Source organism: Artibeus jamaicensis, unplaced genomic scaffold (genome assembly GCF_021234435.1).
Source record: "Artibeus jamaicensis isolate MK-2021 breed Jamaican fruit bat unplaced genomic scaffold, CSHL_Jam_final contig_64, whole genome shotgun sequence".
In the NCBI taxonomy this organism is placed as follows: Eukaryota; Metazoa; Chordata; class Mammalia; order Chiroptera; family Phyllostomidae; genus Artibeus; species Artibeus jamaicensis.
In genome coordinates this window covers 1,464,647-1,481,648 of record NW_026521911.1, presented here as the reverse complement: position 1 = coordinate 1,481,648, position 17,002 = coordinate 1,464,647, and the positions used below count along the sequence as shown (strand labels likewise).

At 57.5% G+C, this 17,002-nt stretch overlaps 1 protein-coding gene across 2 annotated transcripts in view; it reads left to right on the top strand.

Moving 5' to 3' along the window:
• Positions 1-17,002, top strand: part of PDE2A (phosphodiesterase 2A) — a 63,974-nt gene that overhangs the window by 31,533 nt on the left and 15,439 nt on the right. For both annotated transcript variants that reach the window (XM_037135689.2, XM_037135690.2), the window contains 4 exons: positions 1,332-1,421; positions 4,955-5,043; positions 11,813-11,922; positions 12,761-12,816. In XM_037135689.2, the coding sequence (XP_036991584.2) occupies positions 1,332-1,421; positions 4,955-5,043; positions 11,813-11,922; positions 12,761-12,816 (345 nt within the window). The remainder of the gene's footprint in view (positions 1-1,331; positions 1,422-4,954; positions 5,044-11,812; positions 11,923-12,760; positions 12,817-17,002) is intronic.

Genomic DNA, 17,002 nt, shown 5'->3' with positions numbered 1-17,002 from the left:
TCAGACCATAGGAGTCGAGTAACTCATCTTCTCTATTCAGGTCAACGGATCTTTGTCAGTATGGCCCGCAGTGTCAGCATTTTGGTTAATTACCAGCCATCACACTATGGGCTCCTGTTGAGATTGTGGTCCACCAAGACCCTCAACCTCATGTTATTTTCACACAAATGGGGGCCAAGCCATGTCTCCTTTATTCCATAGATAATCACTTGGCTTTTTGAACACAGACCCAGCCGGAAGGGAAGGGAAGATATCAGAAAGACGCTTCCAAGGGCTAGTGGGGAGGCCTTGGCTGAGTGAACAGTGTGAGTCATGATCCTGCCTTGGCCCTGGACCCCCTATTCTATTACCCTTCCCTTTGATCGCTGTGGATCTGGCCAAGTGAATAGAGTAAGAAGCAGGGACCTTCTTTGTTTCTGTTCCGGCTCTCCAAGGACAATGCCTGTTCGTGGGTTGGGAATGCTGCGAGGCAGTCAAGGCTGACTTCTCCCCACCCCCCCTCTAGATAGGACCTGGCCCAACTGTGTTTCTTCCACCTTGTGGGTTCAGGCCTGCCTTGGACCCTTGCTACTCCCAATCTATCTGGAGATGGGGTTCTGACCCAGCCTAAGGGGCACAGAAGACTTCTTAGAGGGGGAGATGCCTAGACTGAGTCCCGTATCCTGAAATGGGGACTGTACTCTAGACACCCCTGGGGCCTCACTAGACTGAAAAATGAGACTGGGTAAGACCGCCTCCCTCTTGGGGAAAGTGAGTGGGACCCACATTCAGCAGGTGTTTAGCTGAGCACCTACCCTGTGGGTGATCTGGGAGGCACCTGTCAGGGCTCAGTTTCATTTCATCTTCACGTCAGCCTGTAGAGTGAGACGGCCGTAGCTGCCTCCAGTTTAGAGATCGAAGACAGAGGCTCAGTGACTTGGCCAAGGGCATACACTGCCGATAAATAGTGGGTCTAGTATTCAAATTTGTTTTTTTGGTTTGTTTGTTTTCTTGTTTTGCTTTGTTTTAATGTGGAAGCTTGTACTTTCCTCACTGTGCCAGAGTTGTCCTTGGCTAAGGGACAAGAAACCCGAGGTTGAACCTGGATTTGACCTCCTGACTCACTCTGAGTTTGTTGCTAGGTCCCTGGCCCTTCCCTGAGCCCCAGTTTCCCATCTGTAAGATGAGTGAACTTGAACATTCCAAAGCCTAAGACTTGTTCCATTCTGAGACCCTCATATCCTGGGATTCCAGTGTCTGAGAGCCTTGGACTCTGGTTCAAGCTGGGAGTGTGTGCTCAGCTGCTCTGGCCCACTTGGCAAAGGCCCTCACCGCCCTTTCCTCTCTTCCAGGACGCGTTGCTGAGCCTGGGCTCTGTCATCGACGTTGCGGGCTTGCACCGGGCTGTCAAGGAGGCCCTCTCAGCGGTGCTTCCCAGAGTGGTAGGTGCCTGGCTCCACACTTCCCCTGCCCCCTAAACCTTTGCCCAGCTCTTTGCTGTACCTCACACAGGATCAAGCAGGAAGGAAGACAAAGAGCTCCTGCCAAGAGGATTCTTGTGGGGAAGTGAAGGGGTTGGCTGAGCGTTTGCAGAGGGCTTCCTAGAGGAGAAGGGCTGAAGTTAAACCCCAAAGACTGAACTTACATAGGAATCCAGGGAAGTCTGAGACAGAAGGAGCCTCGGAGCTTACCTGATAAGATCATGTCTCAGATAATAGAAGGGATTCACCGAGGATAGCAGCTAGGATGTAGTGGCATCACACGGGCTTTGGAATACGTACAGCAGGAGAAGTTGGAGGCAGATGTGGAAAAGAACTCACATGATGCGAGGTCTGGGAGGTGCTGGCATGGGGCTCAGCCTTGATGAATGGGTCTGTGCCGACAGAAAGTGTCCTGCCTGGAGACAGCGGGCTGGACGAGACGGCCCCTAGGAACCTTTAAGTTTCTCTGTGACCCATCCCGACTCCATGGATGAGGTTGAAGACCAGTGCAAGTGGAGGGTGGCTGCCTGGGCCCATGGTCTCCTGGTCACTATGGTGTCCTGAGCCCAGAGTGTCTTGGTGGGGGAACTTTGCCCCTTGTTAGCTGTCCCAGGCCGCCCCCAACCTGGCTCCAATGGTCACCATTCATCTTCAGGCAGGAAGATGGATAAACCAGCCCTCAAGACCCAAAGCAGCAGAGTCTCATTTGTGCCACAGAGGGAAGCAGAGAACTTATCAATCTGGAGAGGGGGTTCTGATCCAGCCTAAGGGGCACAGAAGACTTCCTAGAGGGGAAGATGCCTAGACTGAGTCCCTATCCCTAAATGGGGACTCTACTCTAGATACCAGCCAAGGGCAATCTCTGCTTCCAGAGATAAGGGTAATTCAGAAGGTGAACCCCTTACCCCTGGGGCCAGCTGTGTCTGAATCTGCTAATGGATAAACCACCTGAGGCCCAGAGAGGGCGGGTGCTTCCCCCAAGGTCACACAGCATGACAGAGATACATGGGCTTGGAACCTGAGCATCCTCATTCCCTCTCCTCAGCTCTGCCCTCTCAAAACCTCCTAGAAGTTCAGAACCCAGGAGGAGAGCTGATGAGTGAGCTTTATGGAGCATGAAATTGTCAGGAAGTGGGTGGCATGTTGGCACTCAAAAATAAATCCTCCCGGAGAAGGATGAGACTTAGGCAACATCTGGCCTGGGGTGGAGACACATCTGGAAAGGAGGGGGTAGGGAAGGTGGCAGGTCAGCGTCTGCAGGCTGCCCAGGCCCCCCTTTGGCCACGGAGGCTGTCCTGGGGCAGGAAGGAGGAGGCGACCGGCCAGGCCTTCGCAGGCAGGATGCCTGGTGGTATCAGCGGAGATGCCCTGCACTGGACTAATTACATCCCCAAAGGTGGGGGCTGGACAGACAGCTGTTGTCCAGGTGACCAGGTTCCTGGAACAGTGGGTAATGTCTACCTCGGCTCATTTAAGAGACCTGTTTGAGCTAGGGAAGCCCTGACTTTGGCTGGTTTGCATGGAGAGGCTCAGCCTTCAAACAGAGGTAGGGAAATGGGAGGTCTGCTCTTCCCTCAGACTGAGGGGGAGGGGTCTTCCTACTCCACTCCCCACCATGAGGATGGCGCTAGCACCTGGCTCCCTCATCAGCACCCATTGTGGCAGGCAGCCCCGAATGCAGATGGTGCTGATGTGTCTGAAACAGTTCCCTTCTTCTCTCCAATAAGCTCCGCTAATTTTAACCCAGAGGCTGAGGAGAGTGAGGGGGTGGGAGGCAGACAGGCAGCGGATGTGAAGTAAGGAGCTGTCCTCCCTGCCACCCCACCTCCAGGTTATCCACCCCTCTCTCTGCCAGGGAAGGTCGCTCTCTGTGAGTCCCTGGGTGCTGTGGGGTCTCTTCATCTCTAAGGAACACTTCCCACAGGCCCTTCCTGGGCTGCTAACACACCGTATGACAAGAAAGAGGCTGGATATAGCCGAGGAGGGGGTGGCCTCCTTCCCACTGATTTCTTCACCCCCGAACTCCCTGCCTGGACCCTCGCCCAGGAGGACAAGAGGGCTCTAGGCCTTGCCTGCATCTGTCCCGCTCGCTCCCCTCAGGCCCCTGTCATCACCACCCCACACCACACTGTGTCTGGCTTGGGTTCTCTGAAGGAAAGACCGGGCCACTCCTGGGGGTTGGGAGCGGGTGGGATCTGGCTGGGAACAGCCAAAGGCAACAAGAGTGGTTGGTAGGATTATGGACTCACAGTCATGAAAGCAACTGGTTTTGCTGAAAAGGATGCCACACTCCCTGAGGGTTGGGCCTCCAACACCTAGCTCATGTGTCACCTCCTCCAGAAGCCCTCCCTGATACCATCAGCTAGTCCTCCGTTCTCCCACGGAGATAACAGCTTCCCCCAGGATGCTCAGATGAGCTTGTGGATGCCCCTCACTGGGGCACGGGCTCTGCTGGACAGCACCGGCACCTGGTCTCCCTCGTCACACACAGTGTGGCCATGGAGGTATTCTGCAAGGCTGTGCTGAATGGGGATTGGCTGTGGAGCCCTAAGAGTAGCCAGTCCTGCCTGAAGGGAATGTGCAATTTTGTGTGTGGGTCAGTGAAGGCAACTGATTTTACGAAGACCTGCTCTGGGCTCTTGGAGAGGGTGGACTGACAAGTTAAAGACTTGACAAGCTCTGAGCAGAGCTTTGACCTCACTCTGGGAAGTGATCATTCCAAAATATAAATCTGTTCCTGTCTCTCAGGGCTCACCCCACACCCCCTCCAGCCGGCAGCAGCCCTTGGCATCCTCCCCCAGCTTGGTTTACAGGCCCTTCCAGCTCAGCCCCTGTGGCCCCCAAGCCCATCTTCTGGGCCCCTACCCTCACTGTCAGTTCCATAAATGCTCAGCCCTCACACTTACATACCTGCTACTCAGCCCAGGAGCCACTCTCCTGTGCCTCGTCCACTCCCTGAATGAGTCTAATTTCCCTTCCAGTTACAACATTAAGGCTACTTCCTCCAGGAAGCCCTCCCAGCTTGAGTCACAATGTGTGGTTTCTTGTGGAGTTGTTGGGGTAGGAGGAAAGCTACCAGAGCATTCTGAGCCGCTCCTGCAGTAGGGTCCTGAGTGGACACTCAGCTATTGTTTGCTGTGGCTGGAGCCACAGCAAAGAAACATCCCAGGGTGGGCGTGGGAGAGTTGTCTGCACCTTCAGACCCCGTCCCCAGTGCCTTGGACTTAGGGTGATAAGTAAGGAAAGCCCGCAGGGCCCTGGGTCACCACCTGCCCACAACCCCTTCCAAGTGGAGAAGGTGAAGTGGTGAGTTCATAAGGGAATTTTCCCACCCTGACTGCATTTAGAATTAATTACCTGGGGAGTGAACACAGTCAGACGCCTGCACCCACTCCCAGAGGGTCCATGGCCTTGTCACCCGGAACTGCGTGCAGGCTGGAACTGGCAGCTGGGAGGCCCTGTCTGCAGCGTGTCACGAGTGCCTTCTGTTTTAGGAGACTGTCTATACCTACCTGCTGGACAGAGAGTCCCGGCTGGTGTGTGAGGACCCTCCCCACGAGCTGCCCCAGGAGGGGAAAGTCCGGTGAGCCATTCTTCCTCCTACTGCCCTCCCTCATGGTCAAGGATCTCAGGCCTGGGGCACCTTTCAAGGTCACCTGGGTTGACCTTCCCCATCTGACCTTGACCTAAGCTTCCCTGCCAGGTGGGGTTTCTTGGCTGGACCACTGACCCCAGCGCAGAGGGGAGAAGTAATGTCTTCTTTTGTGTTGGGTTGGGGGGGTGAACTGCACAGGGAACGTGCCAACTGGGAGGTTTTCTCTGAAAGAGTTCTAAATTGCTGCAGCCTCCTCAGAGCGGAATCTCGGAACATCAGGGCTGCGGTGTATCATTCAGAGCCCCAGCAGCCTGGAAAAACTGCCTGGAGGGTTCTCACAGAATCTCAGAATGGCAGGGTTTGGAATCGCTGACTGCTGGGACCCGGGGACCTGAGAAGGTGCAGAGGCGCTGTCCTGCTGTGGGTGCGGGAGCCCGCCTGCCTGGGTTTGAACCCCAGCTCCCCGTTTGCTGGCTGTATAACCTAGGGCAAGATACTCGCCCTCTCTGTGCCTCCGGTTTTCTTGTTTATAAAGTGGTGATAATAATAGTGCTTATCTCATAGGGTTGCTGGGAGAATTCAATGAGTTTAGCACATGTAAAACACTTAAAGCTGTATAAATGCTAAATGTCTGCTTCTGTTCTGGTGAAGAGAGAGTGTTAGAATCCCTGACTTTAGGAAGATGGGCTCAGGGCCCCATGGGCCCCTGACACCGCTGAGCCTATGGATCCAGCCTCCTTATTTTCTGGATGGGCAAACACGAGGTGTGTCCAACAACACATACCTAGTGTGCGGCAGAGCCAGGCCTTGGACGTGGTCTCTTGGCTCCTGGCCATTCAGGGAACAATGAGGGGAAGTGGAACTTGTCAGACGAGAAAGCGTTGACAGGCAGGAGCACTGGTCCAGAGGAGGGCAGGGCTCGGAGGATGTGCTCGCGGGCTTCTAAGCACCGCAGGCGCATCCAGGGTTGGGATCTGGGGGCTGAGTGGGCATGGAGGGTGTTACTGGAAGGCAGCACCCCACTCCCTGAGGGAGAGCTTCTCCAACAAATTGGGAAGTCCAGGGCCATGGCTGTTTCAGGTAGGAAAAGGGGCTGGCAAGATGCTCACCTTCCTCAGAGGCCACGAGAAGAACTGCTGTTTGGGGACGCTGACGGTGCCGATGCAGGCCGTGCTGGTGGTCCTGGCGCTCAGAACCCCGGCTCCCGGATGCTGGGCCTCTCCCTGCTCAGCACCCCACAGCCTTCCCTCCTCTGCTTCTCCCATTTGATTTCCCCGCAGGGTGCGTGGTGGGTGAGAGTCTCCCTTCAGCACTTCCTGCCAACTCCTCCCCTCAGGGACTAAGCGATCAAGCCGGCCAGGCTCCTCTCTGGCCTCCACTGTCCGGTCTGTAGGATGGCAGGATAGGGCTGGGAGGTCTTTGGAATCTTACGGGGAAAAAATTACTATAATGTTCCCTTTTCTCTCTGAGCCAGCTCCCCACCCCTAATTCTCCAGAACTTTGCTTAATATGAGCTTGCTCTGTTCAGGAAGTTCCTTCAGAGAGGCTACAAAGGCCCCCCTGGGAAAGGGGCCCAGGGTCGCGGGCTCAGAAGGCAGCAGGAGCACCCCAGTGTCCACTCTGCCCCTCCCGGGACTGCAAACACTCCTCTCAGGCTTCCTGTTGCTGGGGGTGGGGGTCTGAGGTCCAGGCATCTTGGAGGGGGCTCAGACCCTTCAGTGTCCCTTAACCCCCAACCACTTCAGACTCAGTGAAGCCTTTGGAAAAGGTACCAAAAAAAAAAAAGATAATTAGGAGTGAATGTTTCAATGCAATCAGCCCAGAGTTCTGTGGCATGGGGAGGGGAGTGCCTGCTGGGAGACAGGAGGCTGAGGAGGTAAGGCTGGTGAGAGGTGAGGGGGTGGGGGCGTCTCTTGGGACATGAAGATCGAAGTTCATTCAGGGTAGCAAAGATTGGGGGTGAAATCTGCACTCCACCCCCACATCTGGTGGTGAGCCTGCCTCCTCCGCTGGGGCTGAGACATGAGTATGTGGCGGGGGGGGGGGCACTGGAATGGCAGCCAGACGGTCCGTGCTTGTCACAGTGCCCCGCACACAGTAGGGGCTCAGGGACTGCTGCCGGCCTTCCAGCCCCAAATCTCCACACACTGACACAGCGGTGGCCTTGAGAAAATTACTTCTCTTCTGGCCTCAGTCTCTTTTTCTAGAAAATGGGTGGGGTTGGGTACAGGGCACTTCCAGGGGTGTCCTCGGTGGCATGGGCTCCACCTGGAGATCAAGGCCAGGCTCCTGCCAGGCTGTGGTGGAGCCTGAGGTGCAGGTGGTGCCCAGTTCAGGGGCTGCTGCTCCAGGAAACCCTGGAGGGCTGGTCAACATGGCAGGTGTGAAGTGGAGGCAGGTCCCAAAGACAGATAAGGGCCCAGGGGAGAGGCAGAGGACGGGTGTGGGGAGGCAGGGTGCAGATGGGCCACAGGTGGTGAGTGAGGAGGTGACCGGCTACCCAGCCCCGCCTGCCAGGGCCCCTGCCACTCCTCAGCCTCGCAGATGCCCAGCTGCATCCTCCCGGGGTGTTTCGGGTTTCCTGCCTCCTCGTGCTTGACGAGCTCTCTCCTCTGCAAAGTCCTTCCCTGCCGTCTCCATCTCGACCAGCCCACACTTTGCTTCTTTTCCAAGGCCCAGATGGAGGCCCTGTAGGAGGTCTGCTGCATAGTTGCCTGGCACTAAGGAAAATCCAGTTTTCAGAAAAGGTGTCCAGGCCGTGGTCTGTCGTCTACAAGCAGAACCCTGGGCTGGGAGCTGGGGGGTCTGGCAGCCAGGACAACGTGGCTGCAATTACAATCCCATGTGCTCTCCGGGGCCTCAGGATGCACTTCCGTGAGGTGGCAGGATCAGACTCCGACATATGAGGGCAGGACCAGCTCTGGATTCCAAGAGCTGCAAAGGGCCTCAGGGGTGAATGGGAGAGAATCCCGGAGGTCTGCCTGGGCCAAGGGCTTTGCGGAAGGTTTCACCTCCCTCTTCTGGGCTCCCCACCTCTATCTCTCAGCCTGTTTCAGCCCCCAGCCGGCCACTCCCCTCTTCTTATTGTGCCTCCCGCCATCTTAAAGCCTCCGATTACTCACTGCTGAGTGCAGCAAAATCCAGGGCCTTTCAGCCGAAACAGAGACACCACCTGCGCCAGCCCCAGCTGGTGGTCTACCACCACTACCACCTAGAAGTTCCCAGGGCTCAGCCTTGAGGAGTTGCTTCCTTAGAGCTGGTCCCTTCTCACAGCGGAATCTGTCTATTCATCTGATTTGTCTCAAGGGACACAGGGAGTAGACTGTTCCCATTTCTGGAGTCTCTCACTCTGGGAGAGGGAGAGAAGGGGGAGCACCCCGGTCCTGGCCAGAATCAAACTTTGTCTCCGAGAGAGAGGGGAGGCCAGGGCAGGGTTGAGGCTGGGAGGAGGGGCACCGGAAAAGGGTGGGGGTCGGGCCGAAGAAGGGTCTCAGAAGAGTGAAACGTGGCCTGCACACCCAGCTGTCTCCGGGCCACCGACCCCACCAGCAGAAAGCCTTTCCGGCTGCTCTTGCCACTAAACAAATAGTTGTTAAAGGGACGGAACTGTCATAAAGTCCACACCCGTTCCTCTCTCCACTCTGCGCCCATCTGTCTTTATCTTCAGTGGGGCAGATCGTGACCACCCAGGCGCCCAGGGCTGAGTCATCAGCCTTCAACCTGGACAGCTGGCCCCCCCGGCAGGGGGAGTGCCCTCAGCCCCCACTATCCGCCCAGAGAGAGGAGAGGAGGGGGGCGTCAGGAGGGGAAAGGAGGCAGGTAGATAGGGGCTCTGAGTTGAGGAGAGAACGTGGACAAAGCCCCCACCCCCATCTGGGGCGGGGACAGCAGCTCTGGGAAAGGTACAGCGAGGAAAAGGACTCGAATGGGGGCAGGCTGAGGGCAGCACAGTCTGTCTGGGGCCAGGGGGTGCGGCTGGGCCAGCGAGGCCAGGATGTGGAGTGAGGTGCCAGGGCGTAGGACTCCCGAGGGTCTAGGATCCGTGGAGGCCCCGCCCAGCCTCCCCTCTGCTGTCCGGACCACTGAGACCGTGGAGCACTCACTGCTACTGAGTTTCCAGTCCATCAGATTCTTCCTGTGGAGTGAGAGTTTTTTCCCAGCAGCCAGCAATCAAACCTGACCTTTACCTTCCCCTGCTGAAGTGCCTCCCGGGTCTCCTACTGCCCTCAGGGTCAAGCCCAGCCCCTCAGGCCCCTGTTCCCCTCTGGTCTTGCTCCCTGCTGTCCAGCCACACCAGCTCCTTGCCATCGGACCGCCCCACTGCACACATCTTTCCTCTCCTCCAAACTTCTGCACATGCAGTTCCCTCCGCCGGCACCTTCCTTCCTGTCCGCCCTGTTAACCTCTGCAGGTCTTCCAGGGCGCAGCGCCGGCATACCCTCCTCCAGGAAACCTTCTCTGACCCCGCTTCCGTCCTGCACCTGGGTAGGCTGGGCGGACTCTTCCTCCCTTTGTCAGAGCTGCACTGCCTCGCCGGAGCGGGGTCTGCTTGTCAGTCCTTGTGTGACATGGGGACTCCGGGAGTCAGGCGTGTGATTTGCCTCCTTCTCACTCAGTTCTCGGTACCAAACCTGACCCAGAGGGACCCTGGGATAAACACTTCATGCAATGAAAGACTTCAAGCAGAGCGTTCCCATAAGTATTTAGTTGAAAAAACCTGGTCTGGCTCTATTATGGGGGATCGATTTAGGGACCAGACAGGAGGCAGGAAGCTAGGCTAGAAGCTGCCGCGGGGCCAGGGGAGAGGCGGCTCTGTGTGAGCGGGCAGTGGCTTGGGAATGGAACTCAGAGGAAAGTCGTGAGAGAGGCATGGGAGGCGGCTTGCTCATTGGCTGGGAGAGGTAAGGAGGGGGGAGGCAGTAGGACAGTTGTGGGCAGGCCGCAAGGGACCCGGCGGCTGGCTGGGCCACTTTGGGGGTATTGGTGGCAAGGGTACGTTTGGATTGGGACTGGGTGCCTTCAACAATCTCAGGGACATGCAGGGCAAGCCTCTAGGAGGGCTCTGGGTGTCTGGAGCTCATGAGAGGGGACACTGGAGAGTCATGAGGCCATTAACACAGAAGAAGGAGTTTTGTGCAGAAGAGAAGCTGAGGGTAGATTCCTTCATCAGGGTCCCTTTGGGGGAGAGAGGAGGTCGAGGCAGACCTGGGTCTGGCATGGGGGGGGGGTGGGGTCAGGCAGGGGGAGGATTGGAAGTGAAGGGCCGGGGCCAGTGGAATGAAGCTGCAGAGCCCACTGATCAGCAATGCAGGGACCAGCGCCACCTTGTGGCTGCCCAGTAGCCAGGTTGCCCCAGCCCGAGTAGCTGGTTAGAGTCCACAAAGAGGATCTGGATCAAGGTCACCAAGGCCAGCCCCTGGCCTTTAGGAAGTCCCAGCCTTTACTAATTCTGTCATCAGAAAACGTAGCTGCCATTGCCCGCCCCCCACCCTGGATTCCTTCTCCTTCCTGGGGCGACTGGCACGGTCACACCCCAGAACTGGAGCCCAGCACACCAGGACCTGTAATGGTCCAGGGCGTGAGGGCTGGAAGCTGGGAGACACCACTGGTTCTTAACAGATTCTGAACCAAGGGCCAAGAGCAAACACTTCCGGTTCAGAAGGCTACGTGACCTAACTGAGACGCCCAACTTTTTGGTCCCTGATTTCTCCAGCTGCTGTGGTCTCCTGGTTTGGAGACTTGCAGGCGGACGGCTCTCTTCTTTTCATCTGACCTTTGCTGGGCTCCCCTGAAGTGATCCCTGCCCCCCCCCCACACACAAGGGAGTCCCAGCACCCACCTCCCCACAGCCAAGCTTCTCTTTTAGCCAGGCCAGGAAATTCCTACAAACTCAATTAAGTGGAGGCAGTATGAGAAATGAGGAACTCAGGACAGTTAATCATCAGGACGTGACGTTTGGTGAAAAACCAGTCACTTAATGAAGCAGAAGGAGCCAGAGGCTGAGATGGGCTGGGGGGTGGCGTGTGCGGTGAGGGCAGAGAGAAACGCATCCTTCCCCACCCACCTCCTCTTCCCTCCACCGCACCTGTGCCTCCTCGACGTTCATGCCAGTTCCCTGTTGGAGGATCACACCCCCTTCGGTCTTCAGGAAGGTCAAGTATACCGGTTAGGAGTATGGCTTCTGATGCCAGCTGCCTGGGTTCAAATCCCGGATCTACCACTTATTAGCTGTGCAACCCTAGACAGGTTACTCAACTTTCTGGCACCTTAGTTCTTCCACCTGAAAATAGTGACAATGATGATAATATTTGAGTCAGAGGACTGTTGGGAATTCTGAGTTCATCTATGTAAGTTGCTTGGACTGTGCAAGGCCTAAAGAGAAAGTCTGATAAACTTTAGTTATGGCGGTTATCTGGGAGGCTCAGAGAGGGCAGGCCGCTTGCCCAAGGTCAAGTAGTAGCCACGGTCAGATTTAACCCAGGCAGCCTAGCTCCATGCTCTTGCTTCCCGTGCTCCAGGGATGTCGGCGGGCTCTTGAGGTCCCTTTCACATGTCTACTAGCAAGAGGCACTGGAGGCCAGGCGATGGCTGACTAGGGTCCCTGACTCTTGTCTTTGTCCTCCTCACGTCCCCTGCAGCAGGTCAGCTTGTCCAGATGGTTGCAGTTGTGCAGGGGCCAGCCTGCTGTGTGTCCCTGCGCCAGGGCTTGTTCTCTTTGACCCAGGGGCTGACACGCAGGGTCACGTCCTTTTTTCAGAGAGGCTCTGATCTCCCGGAAGCGGCTGGGCTGCAATGGACTGGGCCCCTCGGACCTGCCCGGGAAGCCTTTGGCCAAGTTGGTGGCCCCACTGGCTCCGGACACCCAAGGTAAGGGCTGGGAGCTGGGCAGGGGCAGGGAGGGACTGTGGCCCCCGCTCCCCAGACCGCGTCTGTCTCCTGCTTTCATCTGTCCGTCTCCTTCTTTCTTTCGCTCTGTGTCTGTAGCAACCCCTCCATCTAATTCTCTCTCTGTTGTGCTACTAACCGCTGAGCCTCAGTTTCCTGGCCTGTAAAACGGGGACAGCAGAACCTACCTTGAGGGGGTGTGGCGAAGAGGAGCGGATAAGATAACGCATGTTAAGGGCCTGCCACATACTAGGGCTTGGTGGCCGGTGGCCGCCGTGATGACGTGTTTGTGCCCGTTGCTAGATGGGCGTAGCTGTTGTCATGCTCTCTCTGTCACTGTCTCTGTTTGTCTTCCCCTTCCTGTCCGTGCCTCTGTCCGCCACGTCTCTCCGCCTCGTGTCGCAGTCTCTCCAGGTCTCTGTCCTCTGTTTCGCTGTGGAAAGTGCACAAGACTGGGAGGCAGGAGACCTGACTTGTTGTGTGATCTTGGGCAAGTCACCTCCCCGCTCTGGACTTCAGTTTCCCAATCTGTAAAATAGGGGCGCTCGCCTGGCCTGCCTCCCTCCCTCTCAGGGTCGCTGGGAGGATTTGGAGACGGTTGTCAAGTGAGGGGGTTTCCTGCCGCGTTAGGGGGTCTTCATCATGTTTGTTTCCGTGGCTGCCTCAGGATGCCCCTTCGTTTCTCTGGGTCTCTGGGTCCCTCTGTGTCTCTGTCCCAGCCTCTCTCCGTCTGTGTCTTTGTCTCCCTCCCGGGTCCTGGCTCAGTATCTCTGAGCCCCACTGGCCCCGCAGGACCACCTCATTGCCCTCTCCCCTTCAGTGCTGGTCACGCCGCTGGTGGACAAGGAGGCTGGGGCTGTGGCAGCGGTCATCTTGGTAAGAGCCCCGGTGGTGTGAGATGGGGGAGGGAGCAATGAATGGAGTCCTGCGTTTGTGTGTGTGTGTGTGTGTTGAGAGCAGCAGGCTGGGCTGGAGCTGTAAAAATGGGGCCTGGGGGAAGTCTGGGGCTCCTTGCACACCACCCCCTCTGCCCCGCCATGAGTGGGCGGGACCAAGCCGCTGGGCTCTATCCCTATCCAGGCTCTTCTCCCGCATGGAGGGGACATCACAGTCTTCTTCCTGTCCTGGGGACAGAAGGGTTAGCACCCCTAAACAGCATGACTTCAGTAAGGAGCCGACCTGGGCTGCAGACAGATTGCATGAGCTGCCCTCGGTGCACCCAGGGCTCCCCCAAGCTCATTAAAACAGGATGAAAGCTTTCTGAGGCTGCTGGCCTTTCCGGAGCTGCTGGAGGGGAGGCCGAGGGCAGTGGATGGGGGGCGCCATGGGGAGAGGAGGGGGGAAGACAGGAAGGAAGGGGTATCTGGCTTGGTCTCCTCAGTGTCCCATCTGCCTGACCGAGGGAGACGCGGCCCCCTTGGTTCCTCCTGCCGCCCAGCTTCCGTTCCCACAGGGAACAGATCTGCTGTCGGCAGAGTCCTGAGCACAGTGCCCCTCCCTCCCTGGGTTCCCATCCGTGCCAGAGCTGGTCTCTTCAGAGAGGACGGGGCTCGGGACAATGGGCAGAAGTGGAGGTGGGAGGCGGTGGCTTGGGTCACCTGCCTTTTACTGGGGAAAAGGAGTCTGGGGTGTCAGGTTTCTGAGAAGGACTTCCCGTGTTGGGGCTGTGAGAACTGGGTCAGAAGAGAAGCGACCCCACCAAGGGGAGGACGTCTGGAAGGCTGTTCAATTTGTGGGCGAGGGATGGTTCCGTGACTGCCTTCCACCGTGGCTCAGGCTGGGCCGGGAGTCCAGGCTCTAGCCTTCCAACCCGGGGAAGAGAGGCCTGTGTGTAGGTGTGTGTTGTGTTGAGTTTAACCCACTCTAGCAAAACCCTGCTCCGGGCCCCGCGCCAGGCTGTGTGCTGGGCAGGGAGAGGAGTCAGACCCAGGTCTGCCTTCTAGACTTTCTCGGCCCGGAGGAAGCAGGAGCCGCCTTGACCCCTACTGGCCAAAGGAAACAAACGCAGGCGCTCTGCTGGGAGAGGCTGGAGGGCAGCGAGTGCCTGACAGTTGGAGAGAGAGCGTCTGCGTAGGCGCTGGGCCAGGGGTAGGAGGTCGCAGGGCAGAGGAGGGACGTGACCTTTTAGACAGAGGGACGAGCATGAGCAAAGCAGGTGGGGAGACGGGTGCTGGGGTGTTGGGGGAAGGGTGTGATGCCGGGGAGGCTGAGGCACGGGGTGCCTGCTGGTGAGCGAGATGCTGCCTGGGACTTCGGCTCCCAGGAGATGCTCCCCCAAACTGTCTTTCACCTCCCCGAACACCCCTGGCAGTGAAGAGCTCTTGAAAGGTATTTGGATTATTCACAGTCTGCCTCTTCTCCATCCTACGCAAGCAGAGAAGCACTTCTCCATGACACCCCTCTCCCCAGTGCATACACGCCTGACGGACCCTGTCCTGCTGCTCGGCCCTGGTGCTCCTGGGCCACAGGCCCTCACATCCTCCGAGACACAGCACAGGCAGCCTCGAACCTCCCAGCCGTGACCTCATCCCAAAGGCAGAGGGTGCACAGGGTACAGGGGGTGTACGGGGCAGATGTTTTGGGAGGGCTGACTCACTGGCTCCTTCCTTAACAAGTCCCATTCCCCTCTCTGAGTCTCTGCTCTTGATAATCACCCATCCACCATCCCTCAATCAAAGGCATATTTCTCGAGCGCTGCCAGGTGCTGTGTGCGAGGTGCTTCAAACGCAGCAGTGATGGAGACAGACCAAGCAGACCCTGCTTCCACGGACCAAGTCTGCAGGGCTCGAAGAGACAGACAAACAAGGGGGCCAAGTCAGGGTGGAATTGCAAATGATGGCAAATGCAAGCCAGGAAACCAGGAATTGCTGCGAGGAATAGCGGGGCCTGGCTGTGTGGTCGACGGCAGGCTGTCTGAGAGGCAGGCCGTCCGAGGGCAGGACCGCCTGGGCGGTCCTGGGCTCTGCAGCCCGAGGCCCCGGGCACCTTGATCGCAGATTTTCTGGGTGAGGAACAGAGTCTCTGGCTCTGTTCTTCAGTTCTGGGATAATAAGTCCCTTTGAGAAGTGGGCGGCACTTGGTCTCTGGCATTTGATGCATGATGTGCGCCCACGCTTCCCCCAGCTGTGCCAGCCACGCCAGCTCCTTACATGGGGATGAGCCACATTGAACTTGGTGAGGATGAGGGGTACAGGGGCCGTGCTGGGTTCTCAACCCTTTCTACAGCCCCAGTGCTCACCGCTGAATGTTACCAGCAGGCTCCAGACAAGCTCCCTGATTAGCGAGAGTGGGTGCAGGTGCCTGTTTCCGTTGCTGAGCAAAAGCGATGTGTGAGTGTCGGTTGCATCTGGGGGGTGGGGAGCAGAATTCCTGCGTGGCTCTTAGGTATGCAAACTCCAATAGCCCGTGGACAGTTATGAATGTGCGCGTGTGGGTGGTACAGGAACTGTGGGTGTGGTGTTGGTGTGTGGGTGTCTGAGTTGGTGGCTGAACCGCATGTATATTTGTGTGTATGTGTGTACACACCTGTGCATCTCCGTGGGAGAATGAGCATGAATATGTGGGTGTGTGGTGGGGGCCCTGGAGGTCATTATGAGAGAGTGCACCGTGTTTGTGCACCTGCTGGGGCGGGGAAGGGGTGAGGCAGCCCAGGAGTGCGTGCTGGGGTGGGTGAGGCCGGGGGTGGAGGGCTCCGCAGTTCCTTCTTTTCTCCTGGCCTCCGAGGTGCCTGTTCAGTTTCCCAGCTCTATAGGGGACCGAGCTGTTTCGGTAGGCCAGGAACTGGGTGCCCCTGTAGGCTTGGGGGGGTTCCAACCTTCCCTTTTCCTAAGAGACAGGTCCAAGCAGACAGAACAAATAGGTGTCCTCCCCCGTCTCCAAACAGTGTGCATGGGAGCCTCACGCGGATGAGCGGTGCTGCAGCCCCTTTCGGGTCCCCACCCCTTGGGAGTCGTAGACACGGCCTCAGGTCTTTCTGCCTCCAGTGTCGCTCCCTCCAATTCCCCTTACACCCCATAGGTCATGGCCCTCAAACTAAAGGCCAATTCCTTGGCCGGGCACTCAAGGCCCTCCCTCCTGGGGCACTGCAGACCCCACTCCTGCCTCATCCTCACTTCCCGGTACCCACTCCTACCCAGCACCGCCAGGACAGCTCCTGCCTGCAGTGCCCCCTCCTCAGGCTCTTCTCGTCCTCCCCGTGCTTCAGTGCCAGCTCTGCAGGCCTCTCGGGTGCCCTCCTGCTCTGAGCTCCCACAGTCTCTAAGTTCCAATCCACCCAGTCCGCCTGCTCCTTCTCCCTCGGGTATGAGGTTCTGTACCCCTCAGCACGTCCCCCATCCCGCACAGCCAGATGTGAGCTTCCTGGGAGCCGGCTGATCTCCTCTTCTCCATCTGCTCCTGGCGAGGGGCCTGGAGAGAGGCAGGCAGGCATCTGCTGAGTGGGAAGGGAGGAAGAAGAAGGGCACCCCAGTGCAGTCACCGTGGGGTGCCCCACAGGTGGTGAGCAGCTCTGGGCATGCGCCAGGAGAAGCTGGTGACGCAGGTGGAGTTTTGCTGGCAGGGCCTCCTTTTGCTTAGCAGGTCCCTGACTGCTACCCCTTCCTCTCACCCTCCCATTTTCTGTGTCAAGCACCTGAGCAGGCTTTGGGGAAAGGACTTCACTGAGTATGAAAGAGGGGCTGGGAGACTTCTGGTAGCTGACACAGGGAAGTCAGGGAGGGACAGGTGCATATGGGTGGTGATGAGATTCGGTCTAGAAAGGGGAAGGTTGGGCAGAGAAGGTAAAAGAGGGTTGGCACTGTCCTGACTCAGCCACTCAGCCTTTCTGGGCCTTGGTTTATCTGCACAGTGAAAGCCTGCCCTACTGGGTGGTGAGAATCCCATGGAAGGCAAAGCACTTTATTTCTCCATTCATTCATTCATTTGCTCACCCTCTCAAGTTCTGAAGGCACAGCAGATGCACCATAAATGTCGGGCCTCTTTGCTAACCCGTACTCGTACCCGGGAACAGCTCAAACCCTGACTCAGAACGGATGGAAATGGAAGGCGGAGGCTAACAGTGCTG